Source organism: Melanostigma gelatinosum, assembly GCF_949748355.1.
Source record: "Melanostigma gelatinosum genome assembly, chromosome: 7".
NCBI classification, from domain to species: Eukaryota; Metazoa; Chordata; class Actinopteri; order Perciformes; family Zoarcidae; genus Melanostigma; species Melanostigma gelatinosum.
Genome location: NC_136640.1, coordinates 14922757 through 14947328, shown reverse-complemented (window position 1 = coordinate 14947328; position 24572 = coordinate 14922757). Strand labels below are relative to the sequence as shown.

The 24572-nt window shown below is 40.8% G+C and overlaps 3 protein-coding genes across 3 annotated transcripts; all 3 read left to right on the top strand.

The window, feature by feature from the left end:
• Positions 1-165: 165 nt before the first annotated feature.
• On the top strand, positions 166-4181 carry LOC306780131 (extracellular calcium-sensing receptor-like; the record flags this gene model as incomplete). Its single annotated transcript, XM_079272349.1, has 11 exons — positions 166-320; positions 720-958; positions 1081-1172; positions 1317-1496; positions 1613-1735; positions 1905-2399; positions 2524-2733; positions 2842-2965; positions 3043-3236; positions 3386-3667; positions 3759-4181. The coding sequence occupies exons 2-11, from the start codon at positions 754-756 to the stop codon at positions 4179-4181; spliced, it is 2328 nt and encodes a 775-aa protein (XP_079128475.1). The 5' UTR covers positions 166-320; positions 720-753.
• A 7912-nt stretch (positions 4182-12093) lies between these two features.
• On the top strand, positions 12094-16895 carry LOC306780023 (extracellular calcium-sensing receptor-like; the record flags this gene model as incomplete). Its single annotated transcript, XM_079272188.1, has 10 exons — positions 12094-12248; positions 12618-12906; positions 13049-13228; positions 13336-13524; positions 13628-14122; positions 14247-14456; positions 14565-14688; positions 14766-14959; positions 15109-15390; positions 16473-16895. The coding sequence occupies exons 2-10, from the start codon at positions 12652-12654 to the stop codon at positions 16893-16895; spliced, it is 2352 nt and encodes a 783-aa protein (XP_079128314.1). The 5' UTR covers positions 12094-12248; positions 12618-12651.
• A 4683-nt stretch (positions 16896-21578) lies between these two features.
• Positions 21579-22550, top strand: LOC306779653 (GTPase IMAP family member 7-like; the record flags this gene model as incomplete). The annotated part of the gene is made up of 2 exons (XM_079271629.1): positions 21579-21681; positions 21778-22550. The coding sequence occupies 2 exons, from the start codon at positions 21579-21581 to the stop codon at positions 22548-22550; spliced, it is 876 nt and encodes a 291-aa protein (XP_079127755.1).
• Positions 22551-24572: the final 2022 nt, after the last annotated feature.

Here is a 24572-nt window from a genome sequence, read left to right as displayed (position 1 = left end):
TGTATTGATGCATATTCTGACTTTCAGATAACCTATATGTGTTAAATGTTCTGAACAGCTGCATCGATGTCTTGGTTCCCCTGGCTCTTCACTCTGTGGTCGCCCTCAGCTCTTTCCCTGCTGCTTCTCAGTGCAATGGGCCGACACAGAGGGCTGGAGGTGGTTCAGGCGATAGTGTGCTCCAGGTGGGGAGTGCCGATCAACAAGAGCCTCTCCCAGGATGGAGATGTGATTATTGGTGGACTTTTTAATCTTTATTACAAACGTTCAGCTGTAGAGCATGGATTCACCAAGCTGCCTCATTATGAACCTTGCACAGGGTAAACCCAACATGTATTATTGTTATTATGTTGTAATTAATATATATATATATATATATATATATATATATATATATATGTATTTTCATGCTCATATATTGTTGTGAAAATACAGAAATGTTGAGCTATGATGTTATATCATGTTTATAATATGCATTGTGTTTTATAATTGTTTGATGAACAACAAAAATGTTAAAGTTGAATTTATTTGAGATAAGCACATTTTAGTATAATTTAGAAGTATAGTAGAATGATTTCAACAAATGTTGCTGTAATACCTTTCTGTTGGTCTCAATGACAGTTTTTGATATTTGCTGTTTTTATATACATATCCATGGTGAATATATATTTCACTGATATTGTGGTTCATTTAATTAATTGCATCTCCTGTGGTCTCAGTTTAGAGCTAGAGTCATTAAAAAATACATATACTATGACGTTTGCGGTGGAGGAAATCAATCAAAACAGCACCCTGCTACCAGGAGTGAAGCTGGGCTACCGTATACTTGATAGCTGTGCCAGCTCCTACTGGGCTCAGCAAGTTGCACTGTCACTGGTCGGAGGAGACGCACCGAGCTGCAACTTAACACCCTCTACGCCTCGTTCCGCAGCTTATAGACAACCTGGAGAGACAGCAGGTATGACTTGATAAAATGAAGTATGCAGTGAACATGTACCATGTCGATGACAACAACAACTCATATGATTAAAGTATAAAAAGGTTAACGTCATGCAATTATATGTCTAATGCTATAAGCAGCTGGTCAGCCTGTTCCTTTGCTCATTGGTACTGCCTCGTCAACATCAACCATAGTTGTGTCCAGGGTCCTGGGGCCTCTCTCTGTGCCGCTGGTGAGTTTCATTTCCTCAGGAAATAAACCTTTATTTTGATACATCAAGAGGCTGATACTATTTGAAAACATTTTGATTAAAGATACAATGGTGCTATTGCTGTAAAAGCAGTGTCAAAATGATATTTCTGCATCTTTCTTTCAGATCAGCTACTTGGCAAGCTGCCCTTGTCTGAGTGACAGGCTTAACTTTCCTAATGTCTTCAGAACAATCCCCAGTGATATTTACCAAGCCCGGGCCATGGCACGAATGGCCATTCGCTTCCACTGGACTTGGATGGGAGCTGTGATTGTAAATAACGATTATGGTCATCTGGCAATACAGGTGTATGTCTTTGATATTTTACAGTGAATCATCTTTAAAAAAGTATTGCATGGATGTCCTTTATATATAATTAGTAACAATATATGCATGAACATGTTTGTTGTTTTGGTCTCCAGGCATTTCAGGAAGAGACCCGGGGGAAAGGGGTGTGTTTCGAATTCATAGAGACTGTCTTTAAAGAAACTATTGTGAGTGATGCCAGTCGTGTAGCCCTCACAATTCAAGCTTCGACTGCCAGGGTGATTCTGGTCTTCTGCTGGTATACAGAGATTAAGGAAGTGTTTCTGGAACTTGCCAAGATAAATGTGAGCAAGCGCCGTGAAAATTTGTATAGACTAAGGTATTCATCAACAAACAAAGACATGTATTTTTCTTGTCGTAATTCATCTCAGTGTCCTTTTACTGTAGGTGACTGACAGACAGTTTCTGGCCAGTGAGGCTTGGAGCACCAGTGATGATATTCTTCAAGATCTTGACATCTCTAAAGTGGCAAGTGGTGTTGTTGGTGTGGCCATTCGAAGTTCAACAATACCCGGATTTGAAAATTACCTCAGAAGTTTGCACCCAATGCGTCATCCTGATGATAAATTCTTATGGGAATTCTGGGAAAAGGAGTTTGGATGCAGTCTTGGAGCTACACAATCACATGCAGCTTCTCTCTTTCCTGCTAAAGGGTCCTCTCAGAAAGGTTCTCTGCCACTCTGCAGTGGGACAGAGTCCCTGGAGGCAGTGAAGAATCCCTTCACTGATGTCTCCCAGCTTAGGGTGGCATATAACGTCTACCTTGCTGTTTATGCTGCAGCTCATGCTCTTCACAGCCTTCTCTCCTGCCCTGATAGAGAAAGCTCATCTGGAAACAACAGCTCCACCTGCTCTTCTCCAAAACACATAAAACCCAAAGAGGTAAACAGTATTGTCCCTGAGTCATCTTATTCACAAGGGTCTTTTAATATCATCAATGCATCTTTTGTAAACAGTATACAGAATTTTAAATGTGAACAGACTTTTCAACATTTTGTACTTTCAGCTGTTGCAGCACTTGAACAAATTGAATTTCACCACACCACAGGGAGATATGTTTTATTTCCAAGGTGCCGACATTCCAGCAAAGTACGACCTTGTCAACTGGCAAGAAACCCCTGAGGGGTCACTCAAACTTGTTTTGATTGGTCGTGTGGATGGGTTTGACCTCCACCTTAATGAATCAGCTATTCAGTGGAGCACAGGATCCAACCAGGTAGTCAGATCAACAAGTTGTCTCATGTCTACGAACAAAGTTGCTGTTGATTTGTCGATTCACCAGACTATGTCATTGAGAATGTTGAACATTGAGATTTTTGTGCAGGTGCCTGTTTCAGTGTGCACTGAGAGCTGTCCCCCAGGTACCCGAAAGGCCAACAGGAAAGGAGGACCTCTCTGCTGCTTTGACTGTATCCAATGTGCTGAAGGGGAGATTAGCAATCAAACTGGTGAGAAAATTACAAGACAACCTTAATGTAGCTCTTTGTGTTTTATTTTTGTTACCTCCTCTCTCTTCCTCTCCCAGATTCCCTTCACTGTGAGCGTTGTCCATCTGAGTTTTGGTCCAATGCTAAACAAACTGCCTGCATCCCTCGTCAGCTGGACTTCCTTTCCTTTAATGAAACCTTGGGCATCACCCTGACTACAGTAGCTCTGTCTGGTGCAGCGGTGACAACAGCTGTGTTTGTGTTGTTTCTCTGTTTCCGTCAAACACCTATGGTAAGAACCTATACTAATATAACACATGAGTGTGTTGTATGCATTTGAAATTCTTCCACATTCCTTTCTTTAATTTGTTTTTGTCCGTGCAAAGGTATTGTATTGTTTAAGTGGTCACATATTTGTCTGGTAATCTGATTCCTCTCAAGGTGCGAGCCAACAATTCAGAACTGAGCTTCCTGCTTCTCCTGTCCCTGAAGTTGTGCTTCCTGTGCTCACTGGTCTTCATTGGTCGTCCATCAGTCTGGTCGTGTCGGTTCCAACAGGCAGCTTTTGGGATCAGCTTTGTACTTTGTGTTTCCTGCCTGCTGGTCAAAACCGTAGTAGTTCTTGCTGTTTTCCGCTCGGCTCGGCCTGGTGCTGGAGCCTTGATGAAGTGGTTTGGTCCAGGCCAACAGAGAGGAAGTGTCTGCCTCTTTACATCTATACAGGTGTGAATATTGTTTTGTTGATTCAATGATGAGAACATTTCTTCACTTGATGTAAAAAATGATAACACTGACATATGTTTACTTCTCTCAGATTATCATCTGTGTGACATGGCTGTCCCTCAGCCCCCCTGTGCCTCAACGTGATCTGGGTTTCCAAGGGTCAACGGTCACCTTGGAGTGCGCCATGGCCTCTGTGGTGGGCTTCTCACTGGTTCTGGGTTACATTGGTCTGCTGGCCTGCACCTGTCTCCTCCTGGCCTTTCTTGCTCGGAAACTCCCTGACAACTTCAACGAGGCCAAACTGATCACCTTCAGCATGCTGATATTCTGTGCTGTCTGGGTGGCCTTTGTCCCTGCCTATATTACCTCTCCTGGGAAATACACTGTTGCTGTGGAGATTTTTGCAATCCTGGCCTCTAGCTATGGTTTACTGCTCTGCATGTTTGCCCCCAAATGTTTCATCATTCTCTTTAGGCCTGAGAAAAACACTAAGAAACACCTGATGGCAAGGTAGTTTTTCTGGCTTGAACATGAGCATATAACTTTGTCTGGTGGAGGCAGTAGCCCCGGTATCATGCAATTGTTCATGTATGCATTATGTCAATTCCTTTCATATAAATAATGCTTTGTGTGAATGTGCTAGAATGAAATCAGCAAACCTCTTGCAGCTACACATAATTATGGCTTTCGTTGGTCACTAAATATTGTTCATACTGTTCATAGGCATCATTAAATGTAAACATCCATCGTCAACCATTGAAGAAAAAACACTTTTAAATTAAAATCAGCTCACTATGTTCTTGATATATTTTGCATTAACGTGGTTGGTTGTTCTCTTTTTCTGTGTTTTAAATAAATATACTGTACCTCAACTGAATTAAGCTCTCGACCTGTTTTTACTACACAACATTAATATATAATCTATTCAATTCAATTCAATTTATTTATACAGCCTAACATCACAAATAATACATGTGCCTTAGGAGGGCTTTCCAATCCATGCAACATATTATGACATCCTGTTCTTGCACCCTTTCAAGAACAGGACAAAAGACTGGGGGAAAAATGGAAGGAACCTCAGGAAAAGCAACTGATGAGGGATCTCTCACCCAGGATGGATAGAAGTGCAATAGATGTCATGTGATGTCCATATGACAATAATAATAATACTAATAGCAGAAATAAAATAAAAGTATTACCACCAACAATAACAGCAGCATGGGATATATTTAATTTCACATATTTATCCATAACTATTCAGATATTTTTGTATTTTTATTTATTTTTTGTACGTTGTCATGTCATTTTCCGTTCATTTTATACTTTTCACATGTTTTGCTATTCATTTTTTTCTTCTTTTTTTATTTTTCAGATATTTTCACTCATTATTTCGTTTTGGATATGTTACTAATGTATTATTATAGTTTAATAATATTTTTGTATATTTTTCTAATCATTTTTTAATATTTCCCACTGATATTTTCCTCAACTCTGACTAACACAGCAGTAATATTACAGCACTGTGTCTCTGTGTTGTTATCCTTCACTCGTCCACCAGGTGTCCTCAGACTCACCTGTTTAGTTGTACCCTCATGAGCCCTGCAGAACCTGAACCTGAACCAGAACCAGAAACAGAACCTAAAGTCCTCTCCCAGATATGTATCAGTCATGTTCTTTGAAGAAATCTGACAGTAAAGTTAAAAACTACGTGTTTCAAATATTTTCTCAAATCAAGTTTGATTTGTCCTGATTCATACTTGATCTTTTTAAACGGGTCGACGTGTTTGTGATGTTTAAATGTAGCAACGAACCAGGTACTCCGTATTCCTGCAGTACCCCACACAGGACTCTCGCTTAAACAACATTTAAAATGTGTTTGTTTTCTTTCATTTTAAGTACTTCATGTAGTTTTATTATTTATTGTAGTTTTATATCATAATGTTAAACATTTTGAACTGTTAAAGTTTGTTGCACTAATAAATAAACCTTAAAATAATCATCAAAATCTCAGTGCTTAAAATCAAACAATTTATTAAGAAAAGTAAAACAAAGTACATACTTCTGTTTATTTGTAAAAGAAATATTAAATCAAACAAACTGATCAGCAGATTATCAATATATCAGAATCATGTTAAACAAATCATGCAACAGAATAAAAAGTTGAACATTTTCAGTTGTGTACGTTTTTGAATCATTATTATATTAAATCAGAAACTTTGTCGTCAAAGTGATAAAATGTCATATTGCATCCAATTTAATGATCAATAATCAAAATCTGACATTGTTTACATTGTGATTACATCATTATTTATTAAAACTGACATGAGGAAAATAAAAGTTGTATTGGCTATATGTATTGGCTGGACTGTTAATTGTTGTAATTTAATTGTTGGTTGGCTTGGTGTACATCAAATGATGTATATATATAAGTCTATCTTTATTAATCTCTTTGTTCAATTATCTGTGTCCACAGGAGCTTGCCCCTTCAACAGACCCAGGTCTTCCTCTTTGGACCCCTTCATCGAATCCTCATTTTCTATTGAACCAAACATCTCTTCCCCTTCTAAGACATACATCAATAGAAAAAGAAACTTTGACCAATCAGGGGAGGCTTCTTATCTGGTTATTGGTGGAGGCAATGTAAGAAAGGAAGAGGATTACGCCAATTACCAGTCAGAAGACAACAGAGTCAAATCAAAAACCATCGCCACAGAAGCAGAGAAAAAGTGTTTTCAGTATGTTATACGTTTTATTTTGAAACAGGAAATGTCCTGTAACTTGTCAGGTGACTTATAATCAGGAAGTGAAGGAAGAGAGCGTGGCTCAGAGCCGCTGTTTTCGGTAGTTTTACAATCCAGTTGAGTCTGCCTGCATCTTATGCCTTTTGACAGCATCATTGGTATGTATTGATTTGTTTTATTGTTACTTATGATCGCAGATGATTATTTTTGTGACAATGTTTAGTTTTGGGAAGTTTTATGCACAAACTCCATCGAGTCATTAATAACTCCGCTATGACTGTTGTTAAAGGTCATATCAGCAGTAAATACATAAAAAGCAGCGATTAAAAACAAAGCAATGTATTTCATTGAAGAATCAGTATATGTACATTGTGTGTATGTGTAAGGTTAAAGAGAAATCATTTTATTTGTATTCATTATGCCTTTTGTGTGTTTTAGTTTTAGTCTTTCTTACGTCATTAAACCTGTGGACAACGGGCACTGTCTTCAGAGTCGTGATGTCAGGAAGGAGTTTGTCTAACTGCCAAGGTGTATCACAACATATACTCAGGGCAGCACATTCACAGTTGCACCTTCAATCTCCTCATCCTCTGCCCCCTCCTCTTTGCCCCCTCTTTCCCCTATCAGTAGCGACTGTGATCTGAAGAGTCCAAGGTCTTTGCATGACAGCAGTGTCTCCAGACTCATTGCTGCTGTGTTTTTGGGCAATGAGCAAGACACATGTGGCTCTATATCTGCTCTGATTGGTCAGTTTGAAAGAACTGTTGAACAAAACGAATCACACACCTTACCTCATGATCATACCCCTTGCCGTCATTCAAACTACAGGCCTACCACCCCTACCACACTACAGGATTTAAGGTCACCTATGAAGACCATCACTGCATATACTAACACGAACCACTTAAGTCCCCAAAAAGTAGCTGAAAAAACAAATCATGAAATCCGATCACTGCGCAAGATTTCCCAGGCAGGAGCACCTTCTCCAGCTCTCCTCTCCAGCCCAGAAACCGCGGAGCTTGAGGAGGTCTACACCATTCTGGATGAGGAGGTACTGTTGCCTGTATCAGTGTACAACCTGAGAAAGCAGATGGTCCATGTTCAGGCAGACAAGAGGGAGAGCACACCTTTAAATAGCTTGGGGTCCTCTCTGGCCAAGGTGGTCCAGGGTTTAGGCAAAGGGCACAATCTGGGCTGGGATAACGTGAACAGAAAGAGGGGTGGGAGGGAAGAAAGTGAGGAGGCAGAGGAGTGTGTACGAGGAAGTGTATGATCCACCAGCACTAGCATCAGTACCATGCAAAGAGCAAAGTACTTCTAAAAGGTATACAGGCTCCTCTGTAAACAGTAACTGTTTCCAGTTTATCCATGACTCAGCTGGAAATGCTTTTGCAGAAGTAAAGATAAATGTTGATGAGGATCTGATGATATGATGATGACCTCGCCGAAACATAGCAACCAATGGGAGGGACCCCTAAGTCCAACCAAACGGCATGCTATTTACCAAAACCATGAGTCCACTCCCAACTACTCCCAACAAAAACAGCCTTTGTCATACCGTGATCCTCAACAGCACTACCCGCCACATGCATTTTCACAGCATCCCACTCCAATGAATCAACCTTCCTATCAGCTGGCCAATCACCACCAACACCAGAACCTCTCCCAGGCTTCTTCCTTCCACAGACCCATCAGCTCTAGACCTTCCAACCCTAGTCCACTGCGTCTGAACAGCTACCCTGTTCCTCAGAGCAATTCTGATGCCTTTAACAACAGCAGAGACTTCAGGAGTTCCTACACACAACAGAGGAGCTATAGCGGAAGCCAGATCATAAACAGGTCCCATCAAGATAGGCTAGGGCAGCGGTTCCCAAACATTTTAGGCCACACACCCCCTTCTGCATCCCGACCGGGTTCACGCACCCCCAATCCACCCCCACCCCCCACACACACCTTAAAAAATAAAAAGGAACAGAGCCTAAAAATCGGACCAATGAGAGAACAGTTTGCTCGCACGTGGCGTTTGTTTACAAGATAAAAAACATAAAAAAGACAAACTCTTCCTGCATCGTGCATTCGAAAAGGTAATGGACGTACACCAGAAGAGTGGCCAGATTGGCCACATCTGTAGGCTCGTCTACTTGCAGAGAGTAAAACTCACTCTTCTTCACGCGACCGACGAATGTAGCCAGGATGTCTTCGGACAAAGCATCGATGCGGCGCGACACAGTGTTGTTGGACACCGGGGTCATGTTCAACTTGTTTGCTTCTCTCTCTCAAATCATACATTCCACCATCGCTTTGGCAGCTGGCAAGCACACGTCTTTGGCGATTGTGTGCGGTAGCCCCTTTCTTGCTATTCTGTATCCAGATATGAAGCCCGTAGTGCGTTTTTTGTAGACCCAACACGTGAATGAGACTGCAGTTGTTTTGGGCTGTTTTGTAACTCCTCCGATTTCGATATAAAAAATGTAAGGGGCTTTTGACTTGCACTGGCATGCTTGGTGTTCAGGTGGCGACGTAAATAAGAGGGCTTCAGACAACTGTTAGCCAGAACCTCACTGCACCGACTGTCTCCTAAAAATTACGTTCCCCCAAAACTAAAATGCATTCTCAATTCCGTTTGACAAAAAATGTATTTTCTCCCTGATTACGTTTGTGTTTGACTTATTACACTGACGTATTACAAATACGTTTCTAATCAACATTTTAACCTTTTTTTCCCTCTCCACCACCTTCTCCCTATTACACGGTCAGAATACTACCACAACACGCCGCCTGTCTCCAGCAGAAACGCGCTCATCCAGGCCGAGCAACGAGGAACATTACGCGGCTACAATACCTCCACAAAGGCCCGCGTGTAAAATCCGGGAGTATTTGTAATACGTCAAACACAAACGTAATCAGGGAGAAAATACGTTTTTAGTCAAACGGAATTGAGAATGCATTTTAGTTTTGGGGGAACGTACTTTTTAGGAGACAGGACTGCACCATTAGACCACCATTACGTTTTTCCTCTCGCGCACCCTCTAGAGGCACCCCACTTTGGGAATCCCTGGTCTAGAGGGTGATGACAGTGACAGAGATGGACCCCAGCCTCCTCAGTTGCATCAGGAAGCAACAACCCCACTGCCTCAGCCACAGGTAGCAAGTGTAGCGTCTGTTGTTGTAGCGTCAGGGATGTAGATGATTCCCCTCCACTCCTTACCCGGCGCCTATCTTCTCGGAGCCAAAGCCGAGTGCGTCACATCAACATCCGCGCTCGTGAAAGACTGCAAGAGGCTCTAAAGCCTCGGGCAGGTGAGGCGATCAATAGTACTGCCAGCATTGGTGGGGTGGTATTGAGGAATAAACCAGCCTCACAAAATCCACCAGCAAACAGACACTCGACTGGTTCTTAGATAGCAGGCTACCTTGGTCAGCTGGAAGACAGGGGACTTCCTGAGGGAGCTTGTACATCATTGCGTAATGGAAATGGGGATCATTATGGAGATCACTTCTACACAGATGACTCTCTTCCATCTGCTGACTCCAACCACTCTGAGTCAGAGCCTGAGGTCTACTTTCTGCTCAGACTCTAGATCTGACCATAACCTAAAATGAGATTAATGATCAAGCTGTGATCCTTGATGATGTTCAATTACACCAAAAGCCAGAAGATCAAGGAAATAAATACCAGCCATTGTTTGTTCCCATGTTCAAAGACCAGTAGGTTTCCATCATGACAGTTAAATAAATCTTATTCTGGGCAATTTCTCGAGAAAGATATAGTCTGTACAATGTATGTGAAACATCACATGTCATCCATAGCTGGATCTGACAGCATGAATTTCTTGTATGAAATATCCTCTATTCAAGTGAATGGTCTAGTCTGGCAGTGTATTGTCTGTATTCTGCTTAATGTGTAAATGTTCATGGGAACTTTGATTCCCTCCAAATGGCTTCCTATACTGATTGTACAGATACTTGTTATCTTTCTCCCTGTGATGTACTTTTCAAACTGCGAACATTGACTATGAAGAAACAAAACAAAAAGAAGAGTTGGGTTTTAAGCAGAGAGGGAATGTCTTTCTTTGTATCATTTGAATGTGTATATAATAGATGGGGTTGATATTTTCAAAGATGTAAGTCTAAATGTGAGATGGGTTTTAGTTGAGAACCAATTCTAGCTGTACATTTTTGTTTGTGCATGTTACCTGTGAACATGTCAAGCATGACTATACACCAATTCATTCAATATATGTTGCATCGCCTAACAACACTTGCACAGAACAAGTAGCTGCATTGGAAACAACCGAGGATGTAGGCTTGTTTTGCATTAGGTGCAATACAGTACGTTAACTTCCTTGCTTGGACTTGTTGGTGTCTATGATTTGTAGAATTTGAAAACATGATTGCAAATTTGAAAGATTTGGAGTTTAAAGGTTTTATTTTTATAATTGCTTTGATACAGACTGCAAAAATAATCTCTTGTTGGTTATGGTTATTTTATTTTGTATAACTTAATGAAATGAAAAAACAGAGTGACAACTACAGTGGGCCAGGCTGAGGAGGGGAGGGTGGCCAAAGCAGCAGTTTGTTTGTTATTGTTACAGTGTTACGCCATCTTATTTTCTTTGTATTGTTGCTCATCGGCGAACTCTGAGCATTTTCCTACCAATGCAATAAAATATTGAAATATTTGATTTCAACGAATTCCACTCAAGCTCAAAAACTGCCTAATCCTTGCCCATATGCCACCTAAACCATAATGAGTTGTAGTTGCTCATGAAATTACTGTATAATAGAGCTAACAAACAGCACACCTGTTGCTCTGGGCATACAATTCCCCATACCAGACTGCCGCACTTTGTTAAGTTGTTTGGATCAATCACAGTACAATATTCCTTCGAAATCGAAGAGAAAAGGACCCATGAAGTTGGATGTTTTCTTTCATGTTTTATCTCCACTTTTCAGCTCATTTAGGTTAAAGATAATCAGCCTTCTGGCACTTTCACTTGTTTATCCTGAGGTACAGTATCTCAGTTACCTGGGGTCTTTTGAATGAGATCATACAGTAGTTTATCTATAGGAAACATAATATACACCACACACACACACACACACACCTTACATGCCAATCACTTGCAAGCATTCAATTGTTTTTCCACCATCACTCTAGAGAGGAGTAATTTGGGCTTGTGTGTCATCAGTTTTACTTCCTTGCAAAAGGCTTTACACCTTTTATAAATACTCACAACAACACTTCACTTGTGCAGAGTAGGGGGGTGGTTATGGTCAGGTCATATTCAGAGCTATCTGTTTACCTTGTGATCTGAGCTTTTTAACCAGGTTAAACATGTTTCTGTTCTCTGTTTTTGACATAAGGCTATGATGTTGGATTGTGACATTTAATGGGATTTGTCTTCGGTAACAGGAGCTGTTGAATTTTGTCTCTGAGGTATTTGTTCTGAATTTAATTCACTCTTGTCAGGTTTCATGGTGTAGGTTGGATGTGAATGGTGTTTTACACTGACTGAATGTATTGATGCATATTCTGACTTTCAGATAACCTATATGTGTTAAATGTTCTGAACAGCTGCATCGATGTCTTGGTTCCCCTGGCTCTTCACTCTGTGGTCGCCCTCAGCTCTTTCCCTGCTGCTTCTCAGTGCAATGGGCCGACACAGAGGGCTGGAGGTGGTTCAGGCGATAGTGTGCTCCAGGTGGGGAGTGCCGATCAACAAGAGCCTCTCCCAGGATGGAGATGTGATTATTGGTGGACTTTTTAATCTTTATTACAAAAGTTCAGCTGTAGAGCATGGATTCACCAAGCTGCCTCATTATGAACCTTGCACAGGGTAAACCCAACATGTATTATTGTTATTATGTTGTAATTAATATATATATGTATTGTCATGCTCATATATTTCTGTTAAAATACAGAAATGTTGAGCTATGATGTTATATCATTTTTATAATATGCATTGTGTTTTATAATTATTTCATTAATAACAAAAATGTTAAAGTTGCATATATTTGAGATGAGCAAATTTTTGTAGAATTTAGAAGTATAATAGAATGATTTCAACAAATGTTGCTGTAATACCTTTCTGTTGGTCTCAATGCCATTTTTTGATATTTGCTGTTTTTATATACATATCCATGGTGAATATGTATTTCACTGATATTGTAGTTTATTTAATTAATTTCATCTCCTGTGGTCTCAGTTTAGATCTAGAGTCATTAAAAAATGCATATACTATGATGTTTGCGGTGGAGGAAATCAATCGAAACAGCACCCTGCTACCAGGAGTGAAGCTGGGCTACCGTATACTTGATAGCTGTGCCAGCTCCTACTGGGCTCAGCAAGTTGCACTGTCACTGGTCGGAGGAGACGCACCGAGCTGCAACTTAACACCCTCTACGCCTCGTTCCGCAGCTTTGCTCATTGGACCTGCCTCGTCAACATCAACCATAGTTGTGTCCAGGGTCCTGGGGCCTCTCTCTGTGCCGCTAGTGAGTTTCATTACCTAAAGAAATAAACCTTTAGTTTGATACATCAAGAGGCTGATACTATTTGAAAACATTTTGATTAAAGATACAATGGTGCTATTGCTGTAAAAGCAGTGTCAAATATATTTCTGCATCTTTCTTTCAGATCAGCTACATGGCAAGCTGCCCTTGTCTGAGTGACAGGCTTAACTTTCCTAATGTCTTCAGAACAATCCCCAGTGATATTTACCAAGCCCGGGCCATGGCACGAATGGCCATTCGCTTCCACTGGACTTGGATAGGAGCTGTGATTGTAAATAAGGATTATGGCCATCTAGCAATACAGGTGTATGTCTTTGATATTTTACAGTGAATCGCCTTAAAAAAAGTAGGATATCCTTTATATATAAGTAACAATATATGCATGAACATGTTTGTTGTTTTGGTCACCAGGCATTTCAGGAAGAGACCCGGGGGAAAGGGGTGTGTTTCGAATTCATAGAGACTGTCCTTAAAGAAACTATTGTGAGTGATGCCAGTCGTGTAGCCCTCACAATTCAAGCTTCGACTGCCAGGGTGATCCTGGTCTTTTGCTGGTATACAGAGATTAAGGAAGTGTTTCTGGAACTTGCCAAGATAAATGTGAGCAAGCGCCGTGAAAATTTGTATAGACTCAGGGATTCATCACTGAACAAAGACATGTATTTTTCTTGTCGTAATTCATCTCAGTGTCCTTTTACTGTAGGTGACTGACAGACAGTTTCTGGCCAGTGAGGCTTGGAGCACCAGTGATGATATTCTTCAAGCTCTTGACATCTCTAAAGTGGCAAGTGGTGTTGTTGGTGTGGCCATTCGAAGTTCAACAATACCCGGATTTGAAAATTACCTCAGAAGTTTGCACCCAATGCGTCATCCTGATGATAAATTATTATGGGAATTCTGGGAAAAGGAGTTTGGATGCAGTCTTGGAGCTACACAATCACATGCAGCTTCTCTCTTTCCTGCTAAAGGGTCCTCTCAGAAAGGTTCTCTGCCACTCTGCAGTGGGACAGAGTCCCTGGAGGCAGTGAAGAATCCCTTCACTGATGTCTCCCAGCTTAGGGTGGCATATAACGTCTACCTTGCTGTTTATGCTGCAGCTCATGCCCTTCACAGCCTTCTCTCCTGCCCTGATAGAGAAAGCTCATCTGGAAACAACAGCTCCACCTGCTCTTCTCCAAAACACATAAAACCCAAAGAGGTAAACAGTATTGTCCCTGAGTCATCTTATTCACAAGGGTCTTTTAATATCATCAATGCATCTTTTGTAAACAGTATACAGAATTTTAAATGTGAACAGACTTTTCAACATTTTGTACTTTCAGCTGTTGCAGCACTTGAACAAATTGAATTTCACCACACCACAGGGAGATATGTTTTATTTCCAAGGTGCCGACATTCCAGCAAAGTACGACCTTGTCAACTGGCAAGAAACCCCTGAGGGGTCACTCAAACTTGTTTTGATTGGTCGTGTGGATGGGTTTGACCTCCACCTTAATGAATCAGCTATTCAGTGGAGCACAGGATCCAACCAGGTAGTCAGATCAACAAGTTGTCTCATGTCTACGAACAAAGTTGCTGTTGATTTGTCGATTCGCCAGACTATGTCATTGAGAATGTTGAACATTGAGATTTTTGTGCAGGTGCCTGTTTCAGTGTGCACTGAGAGCTGTCCCCCAGGTACCCGAAAGGCCAACAGGAAAGGAGGACCTCTCTGCTGCTTTGACTGTATCCAATGTGCTGAAGGGGAGATTAGCAATCAAACTGGTGAGGAAATTACAAGACAACCTTAATGTAGCTCTTTGTGTTTCATTTTTGTTACCTCCTCTCTCTTCCTCTCCCAGATTCCCTTCACTGTGAGCGTTGTCCATCTGAGTTTTGGTCCAATGCTAAACAAACTGCCTGCATCCCTCGTCAGCTGGACTTCCTTTCCTTCAATGAAACCTTGGGCATCACCCTGACTACAGTAGCTCTGTCTGGTGCAGCGGTGACAACAGCTGTGTTTGTGTTGTTTCTCTGTTACCGTCAAACACCTGTGGTAAGAACCTATACTAATATAACACATGAGTGTGTTGTATGCATTTGAAATTCTTCCACATTCCTCTCTTTAATTTGTTTTTGTCCATGTAAAGGTATTGTATTGTTTAAGTGGTCACATATTTGTCTGGTAATCTGATTCCTCTCAAGGTGCGAGCCAACAATTCAGAACTGAGCTTCCTGCTTCTCCTGTCCCTGAAGTTGTGCTTCCTGTGCTCACTGGTCTTCATTGGTCGTCCATCAGTCTGGTCGTGTCGGTTCCAACAGGCAGCTTTTGGGATCAGCTTTGTACTTTGTGTTTCCTGCCTGCTGGTCAAAACCGTAGTAGTTCTTGCTGTTTTCCGCTCGGCTCGGCCTGGTGCTGGAGCCTTGATGAAGTGGTTTGGTCCAGGCCAACAGAGAGGAAGTGTCTGCCTCTTTACATCTATACAGGTGTGAATATTGTTTTGTTGATTCAATGATGAGAACATTTCTTCACTTGATATAAAAAATGATAACACTGACATATGTTTACTTGTTGACTTCAGGAGACGCCACACTGTACACCTGCCACTGACCATCGATGGTGCTGCTGTGGAGCAAGTAGAAAGCACCAAATTCCTGGGGGTGCACATCACTGACGACCTCTCCTGGGCCACCAACTGCGCATCACTGGCAAAGACAGCCCAGCGGCGCCTCTACTTCCTTCGCAAACTGAAGAGAGTAAAAGCCCCCACATCAGTGCTGAAATCATTTTACAGGGGCACCATTGAAAGCATCCTATCCAGCTGCATCACTGTGTGGGGTGGTAGCTGCACCCAACACAGCAGGAAAGCACTCCAACGCATTGTAAAGACAGCCGGACAGATCATCGGTGCCCCACTCTCCTCGTTACAGGAAATATACACCACCCGCCTCACCCGGAAAGCCATTCAAATTGCAAGCGACACCAGTCACCCTGCACATAGTCTGTTCAGCCTCCTACCCTCTGGAAGAAGGTACAGGAGCCTCCGCTGCCGCACCACCAGACTAAAGAACAGTTTTACCCACCAAGCTGTCAGGACACTGAACTCTCTCCCCTCACTCCCCCCAATCATATCCTCTAGCCTGAGGGAAGCTGAAGCTGAAAGTACAGAAGTACTGTAAATATGTACTCATATTTATATTTATATTATATTTATTGCCCACTTTTCACACACACACATACACACACAGTATTATATTAATTGCCCATTTTCCCATCATTATTATATCAATTGCCCACCTGCCCCTACATTATTAATTATTTATTATATCAATTGCCCACTTTTCCCGTTTTTATGTGTATTGAATGTTTTATTGTAGTATAGTATATGTTTTAACTAGGATATCTGTCGTCACTTAGCCTAGGAAGTGTTTTATGTTTTATGTGTTGTGCTGCACTTTATGTTCCACCGTGGGAGAGTGGGAAACGGTATTTCGATTCCTTATATGTCCTGACATGCAAGAATTGACAATAAAAGCTACTTTGAACTTGAACTTTGAACTTCTCTCAGATTATCATCTGTGTGACATGGCTGTCCCTCAGCCCCCCTGTGCCTCAACGTGATCTGGGTTTCCAAGGGTCAACGGTCACCTTGGAGTGCGCCATGGCCTCTGTGGTGGGCTTCTCACTGGTTCTGGGTTACATTGGTCTGCTGGCCTGCACCTGTCTCCTCCTGGCCTTTCTTGCTCGGAAACTCCCTGACAACTTCAACGAGGCCAAACTGATCACCTTCAGCATGCTGATATTCTGTGCTGTCTGGGTGGCCTTTGTCCCTGCCTATATTACCTCTCCTGGGAAATACACTGTTGCTGTGGAGATTTTTGCAATCCTGGCCTCTAGCTATGGTTTACTGCTCTGCATGTTTGCCCCCAAATGTTTCATCATTCTCTTTAGGCCTGAGAAAAACACTAAGAAACACCTGATGGCAAGGTAGTTTTTCTGGCTTGAACATGAGCATATAACTTTGTCTGGTGGAGGCAGTAGCCCCGGTATCATGCAATTGTTCATGTATGCATTATGTCAATTCCTTTCATATAAATAATGCTTTGTGTGAATGTGCTAGTATGAAATCAGCAAACCTCTTGCAGCTACATGTAATTATGGCTTTCGTTGGTCACTAAATATTGTTCATACTGTTCATAGGCATCATTAAATGTAAACATCCATCGTCAACCATTAAAGAAAATACACTTTTAAATTAAAATCTGCTCGCTATGTTATTGATATATTTTGCATGAACGTGGTTGGTTGTTCTCTTTTTCTGTGTTTTAAATAAATATACTGTACCTCAACTGAATTAAGCTCTCGACCTCTTTTTACTACACAACATTAATATATAATCTGTTCAATTCCATTTATTTATACAGCCTAACATCACAAATCATGAATGTGCCTTGGGAGGGTTTTCCAATCCATGCAACATATTATGACATCCTGTTCTTGCACCCTTTCAAGAACAGGACAAAAGACTCTGGGGGAAAAATGAAGGAACCTCAGGAAAAGCAACTGATGAGGGATCTCTCACCCAGGATGGATAGAAATGCAATAGATGTCATGTGATGTCCATATGACAATAATAATAATAATAATAGCAGAAATAAAAGAAAAGTATTACCACCAAAAATAACAGCAGCATGATAGCTGCCGGATTTCATTTTGGATGACGAGAACAAGGAAGGATGTTTTAAAATAATCCCGCCCTTTGTTGAAACTTAATTTAGAGCATCATTTTGTAGAACCTCTTCCAACTTGCACCAAATGCAGTAGATTCTATCTGCAAAATGATCCAGGCATTTTTCAGATAGGTTTTGCTCTTCGGCCATATTTTATCAATGACTATTCAGATATTTTAAATTATTTTTTGTACGTTGTCATATAATTTTTCCATTCATTTTACACTTTTCACATGTTCTGCGCTTCATTTTATTTATTTTTTTACTTTTCAGATATTTTTCACTCATTATTTATTTTGGATATATAACTAATATATTATTATAGTTTAACTATATTTTTTGGGAATTTTTCTAATATTTTTTAAATATTTCCCACTGATATTTTCCTCAACTCTTCCTAACACAGAATAAATATTACAGCAGTGTGTCTCTGTGTTGTTATCCTTCACTCGTCCACCAGGTGTCCCTAGACTCACCTTTTTAGTTGTACCCTCATGAGCCCTGCAGAACCTGAACCAGAACCTGAAGTCCTCTCTCAGATATGTATCAGTCATGTTCTTTGAAGAAATCTGACAGTAAAGTTAAAAACTACTTGTTTCAAATATTTTCTCAAATCAAGTTTGATTTGTCCTGATTCATACTTGATCTTTTTAAACGGGTCGACGTGTTTGTGATGTTTAAATGTAGCAATGAACCAGGTACTCCGTATTCCTGCAGTACCCCACACAGGACTCTCCAAGTCCACATGAAGTGGAAACAGATGGTTTCAGATTCACTCCTGAACTACTGCTTCTCTATTTACGCTTAAACAACATTTAAAATGTGTTTAATGTTTTCTTTAATTTCAAGTACTTCATGTAGTTTTATTATTTATTGTAGTTTTATGTCATAATGTTAAACATTTTGAACTGTTAAAGTTTGTTGCACTAATAAATAAACCTTAAAATAATCATCAAAATCTCAGTGCTTCAAATCAAACAATTTATTAAGAAAAGTAAAACAAAGTACATACTTCTGTTTATTTGTAAAAGAAATATTAAATCAAACAAACTGATCAGCAGATTATCAATATATCAGAATCATGTTCAACAAATCATGCAACAGAATAAAAAGTTGAACATTTTCAGTTTTATATGTTATTGGATTATTAGTATATTAAATCAGAAACTTTGTCGTCAAAGTGAGAAAATGTCATATTGCATCCAATTTAATGATCAATAATCAAAATCTGACATTGTTTATATTGTGATGACATCATTATTTATTAAAACTGACATGAGGAAAATAAAAGGTTCATGTTAAACTTTATTCATGTTAAACATTTTAACAAATGAGCCAAAGTGATTTTAGATGAAACAAACATCTAAAAACTGAACATTTATTAATTTATTGATTCATTACGGATCATTAATGTGAGTAGAAGCTCAAATAAACAACTTGTAAATACACGATAAACAAATTCATAGTAATATGAATTTATGTGAACAGTTTTAAATGTCTCACAGTGCAGCTGATTGTAAAAACAGCAGAAGTCAAAGGACAAAAACAATAAACTCATAAAGATCAAGTTATTAACACACACGGGTCCTGATGATCAATACAACTGATCACATGTTAAAGAGAGCAGAACAATCCTGGGAGATAACGATGGGAGTCACATGACTAGTGACTAACGGGTCACGTGGCTATAGACTGACTGACGGGTCACTGACTGACTACGTTTTCATTTGAGAACAATATAGTTATGTTTTGAATGTTATGTTTAGATTTTTGAAATCTAAAATCAAAAATTTTAAATCTAAAAATACACCTGACACCTGCTGGGCTTGATATAAGAGAGATGACCAATGAGTAACTGGTTTGAGTTTCAACATATCAGGTTGTTCTAAAGGTCAGTGGTCTTCATTGTGAGTTCAACTGTATCACTGTTTCTTTTGTTTCTTGCCTTTTATTGTTTGGGCTGCTGCTCCTGATCCCACTGTTCCTTGTTCTGGTTCTGGTCCTAATGCAGCTCCTGCTTCTGCTCCTACTACTGCTCCTGCTACTGCTCCTACAAATATTCCTGCTACTGCTGCTGCACCTACTCGTCGTCCTGCTGCAACTCCTACTAGTCCTCCAATTAGTGCTCCGGTTAATGCTCCTAGTACTGCTCCTATTCCTTTTCAGCCTCGTGCATTCAATAAATAAGGTATAAATTCTTCCCATGCTTTGTCTTTCAAGTCATCATTGTCGACCTTCTGGTTCCCTTCTTTATTGGAGAACAGTTTCCTTACTTTATCTAAGTACGTCTCAGCCATCTTGAATATCTCATCAGTGAAGTGTTGTCCACCGTTAGCTGTGACCATCTCATCTACTTTATCCAGGAAGGTTCTAACCTGCTCTCTGTTTCTTTTTGCTCTGTTGTCAAACACACAGTATCTACCACCACACAAGGTGACCAGTTTTGACACCTGAGGGTTGGACTGGATCAAATCCTCCACATTCTGGTCTTGCAGCTCGTCTCCATAAGTGAAAAGGACCATGGAGTACCTCAAAGCCTCACTGTTGAACAGTTTTGGAATCAGCTCAAACAGTTGGTCAGCGTTGGTGATTCTGTCTATTTTGACCACAAAGATGAAGGCATGTGGTCCAGGACTGGCTGTTACCGTCATCTTCATGATCTCCAGGTACAGCTGTTTAGGTGTCAGAACTTTATCAGTGAACCCTGGAGTGTCGACCACTGTGACCTTACAACCCTCCACAATGGCTGACTAAGAAACACTCTCAGTACTGACTGAATTAAAGCCACCGCCTGATTTAAATTGATCTGATCCCAGGATGGTGTTGCCTGAGGAACTTTTTCCAGCTCCAGGTAGACCAAGCAGGACGATCCTCCTTTGTTTGGAGACTTCAGCTGGAAGAAAGAAAACATTTAAAAACAGATGAGTTTACCTTCTCATTACTACAGTCTGCAACATGGGAACATGTCAGTGAAACATCTCCTAAACAATAGAGAAATGTTTCTGAAACACTTTTAACCCAGAGACAGACACATCCAGTGGACATGAGGGGTTAACAGTTTAAAAGTTCAATAGGAGTTTCAGAGCAGCAGCTGGGTGGAAGTAGTTCATGTGGTGCAGGAAAATTCTGTGTACCTTAGTTTTCAACATGGAACTCAACCAGTACAAACCTGTTCTGTGTTGGTTTTAACCAACAGAACAGAGTTTATCCAAACAAACTGGTCAGTGAGCAAGAACACATACGGCTAATAACATGGTTGTTGGATTGTTGGATTAAGCAACTTCTCGCTTAATCCAACAGTTGTTAACACGTTGTTCAGTTCTGCTAACGTTAGCTACCGTACTTTAGCTTTACCTCTCCTGCTCTGTTTGTCTCTTTCTGTCTTTCAGGTTGTTGCTTATCAGTGGATGGGACACACACACCTGAGCCTGAACATTAGCTAGCTTGTCAGTTACGAACGTCACGTAACTTAACCGATCTTTTAAAAAAAATATGATGTTATAAGGTCCATTGTTTTATGTTTTAACATTTGTATCGATGATATTCGAGTGAATTGAAACCCAATACCTAAATTTAAAAGTGAATCCCAAGATGCACGCAATGCATCTTGGGATATGTTGGGCCGCGAAGGATCCATCAGTTGTGTCCTCCGAATCTGGGAAACGAAGGCTGCATTTGAAGGAGTCTTTTAAATGGGACAGCCTCAGTGTATGAACGGGTGAATGATGACATGTGGTGTTAATGAGCTTTGAGTGATATACAAGTACAGTCCATTTACCATTCTAATACTTTGGAAAGTATGCTAGCCAGGTGTGATGTAATTTTCTATGCTGGATATTATTATTATTGACACTTTACTCAGTTAAAATTATCATATATAACAACATTAAGTTCACATTAAAAGTTCTGAACTCATCATCTTTGTTCTGTTTTGTGTGACAGACATGAGGCTTGCTCTTGTTGGGAAAACTGGAGCAGGAAAGAGCTCCAGTGGAAACACCATACTGGGAACAGACACCTTGAGTGCAGCAGTCAGTCAGTCCTCAGGTAACACACACACACGCACACACACACACACAAACAGGTGGGGAACGTTTAAACTGGTGATCAGCTGCTGGATCCTGAGATGTTTTCTCTCCTCAGTCACCAGATGCTGCTTGAAGTGGACAGGTGAGGTGTTGGGCAGACAGGTGACTGTCGTCGACACTCCTGGACTCTTTGACACCTCGTTACCCGAGCACACGGTGAAGAGAGAGATCTCAAAGTGCATCAACATGTCGGCCCCGGGGCCTCACGCCATCCTGCTGGTCATCAAGGTGGGGACCTTCACCGACGAGGAACGAGACGCAGTCAGGCAGGTGGAGGAGATCTTTGGGCAGGATGCCTGGTACTACACCATCGTCTTCTTCACCCACGGAGATGAAGTCCAGTCAGACTTCAGGCAGCTGCTGGAGGAGGCGGGACCAGAGCTGCAGCAGATCCTGGAGAAGGTGGGAAACAGATATCACGTCTTCAACAACGTCAAAGCCAACGATCGCGGACAGGTCTTGGATCTTCTGGAGAAGGTTGAGGAGATGGTCGGTGCCAACGGAGGACAGTGTTACTCCAACCCCACCTATGAGGAGGTGGTGGCGATGCTGCGACAGAGAGAGGAAAAGCTCAGAGAGTTCTACGAGAAGAAGCTGGAGGAAGGAATCAAATCCGTGGAGTCAAAGTACGAGAAAAAGCTGAGCGAAGCTCACCAGGAGCGACAGAAGGTGGAGGAGCAGCTACAGTGTGAGCTGCAAGAGGTGAAGCGGTACTATCGTGCTTTAGAGAGCGGAGTCCGTTATGTCGTGGAGCAGACGGTGCGGACTGACTCCATGGAAGACGTTCTCAAGTTTCACGAGGCCCTGAAACTGAAGTTCACCTCTTGAACTCTGATTCTTTACAATCAAACGATCTGCTGACAGAAACGTGCAAAGAGTTAATGTGATGAGCCGACAATCATGTAAAATGTTCAAAAATACACAAATAAAATTAATAAAGTACTGCACATCATGATATATATATTTATTTATAGTGTTACAAATGGTTACTTGTGTCGGAGCGAGGGGTATCTTGCTTCATGCCCTTTGTGGTTCAGTACTGTCTCTGGAGTTCCAGCGGGAACTCAGAGTGGTCAGAGCTCGGCATTGTCATCATTTGTTTGGTTACTTTGGTCAACTTCCTGTTGGCACACTCTTGGAAAATCTGGATGCTTACTGTTTTCTGTGCAGTTCCTGGTCTCCTGTTTTTCTCTCTGCTCCTCTTAAAGTTACTTCTACAGATGCTGTTGTTGCTGGGTTGCAGGATGAAGAACGGAGATTGGTAAACTGACTGGGGTCGGGTTTAAGCATTTGTGAGTACGGTATAAAGCTGTAGCCTACAATTATTGCATGGTAAAAACTATAGACTTTATAGTTTGCCAATATTGGCGATTTCTGTTTTGTGTTGGGATTCCTGATGTGTGCCTTGTTTTTGTGGGGGGGGGGGGGGGGGGTCAACCCTCCTCCCATACACTACGTCACATATGTCAAACTCAAGGCCCGCGAATCCGCCAGCAAAAAAAAAAGAAAAGAAAGAAACGTTTGACTTGATAATAAAAATATCCCCATCTTCGAAATTATGAGATACAGTCATCGAAGCAGCTCTGGCGTAGAAAGAATAAAACCAATGTGGCTGAGGTGGAAACCTTCATTGAGCAACAACTGGAAACATCTGGTCAGTGTCATGGTTACAGATGGATGCACCAAAAGTGCCATGGGGATATTTTTATTATCAAGTCTAACTTTTCATCTTTTTTTGTAATTTTTTTTTGCTGCCGGAAATGGGCATCCATATGAAAGGCATATGATTGTCTTAAAATTAAAGTCTATGTTGCTTTACAGTGTACAGTGACCATAAACTACATCTCCCAAAATGCATGGCGATTTTGTGTCCCGCGTAATGACGGTATCCTGCTGCTACAGCAGTTTTTCCATATCGGTATTCAACTTTGATAAATTGTATTTCACACTGTGATGGTGAAGGTAAACTGTGTCATGAATCCGTGGTTTACATGTGTGCCGAACCGTGAGGGGGGATCCGTTACACCACTATTATTACTATTATTCACTCACGGCATCAAATTGGCCAAGAATTAATGACTGCAATCGCAGCAGAATATATTTACAAAAGTTATAGCTGAAAATGATGCAGTAAAGTGTTATACAGAGGGTGAATTGAAGCAATGATAACGTTGGCATAATTGTTTTTTGCTGCATGTACTGAATCACGACCACTAGATGGAAGTATTATACCATTAAATTATGCTCTAATGCTCTATCGTCACTCCACAATGTTTCTTCCTTGTTTTCATGTACATCTACATTAGCTGTGCAACATCGTTCTCTTTCTCTACTGTTAATTGAAGTATTTGCTCTATATACAGTAACTGTCCTATGCTTAAAATAATGTAATATTAAAAAGTCTTGATGAACTTTTTAGAATGAGGCAAAGTGAGCATGTTTGTTAAGATTTTTTTTTTAAAGTCGAGGCATCACATACATTAATTGTCCACCATGTACCGGTAGTCACAGAAAGGAAGATGTGGAGAAAGGGATTAGTTCAGACTTTGAGGGACAGGGGAATTACACAATAAAACTATTTTATTTTATTTTCAACAATAATTATTTATTTTCAATTCAGCCTCCAAAGGATATAAAGTGCTGTGAATTAATTACCTACTTTGCTAACATATTACTTTGCATTCAGTTCGATGATGCCACCAGAGTGCAGAGGGAGAAGGCAAAGCTTGAATGAAATAGAATGAACGTTATTGCAACTTTTCTTCCTCTTCTTTTAACCTTTTTATTATCTAATTTATAATCTAATCTATATCTAATATATCTATTGCAGATTTAAAAAAAAGTTATGCC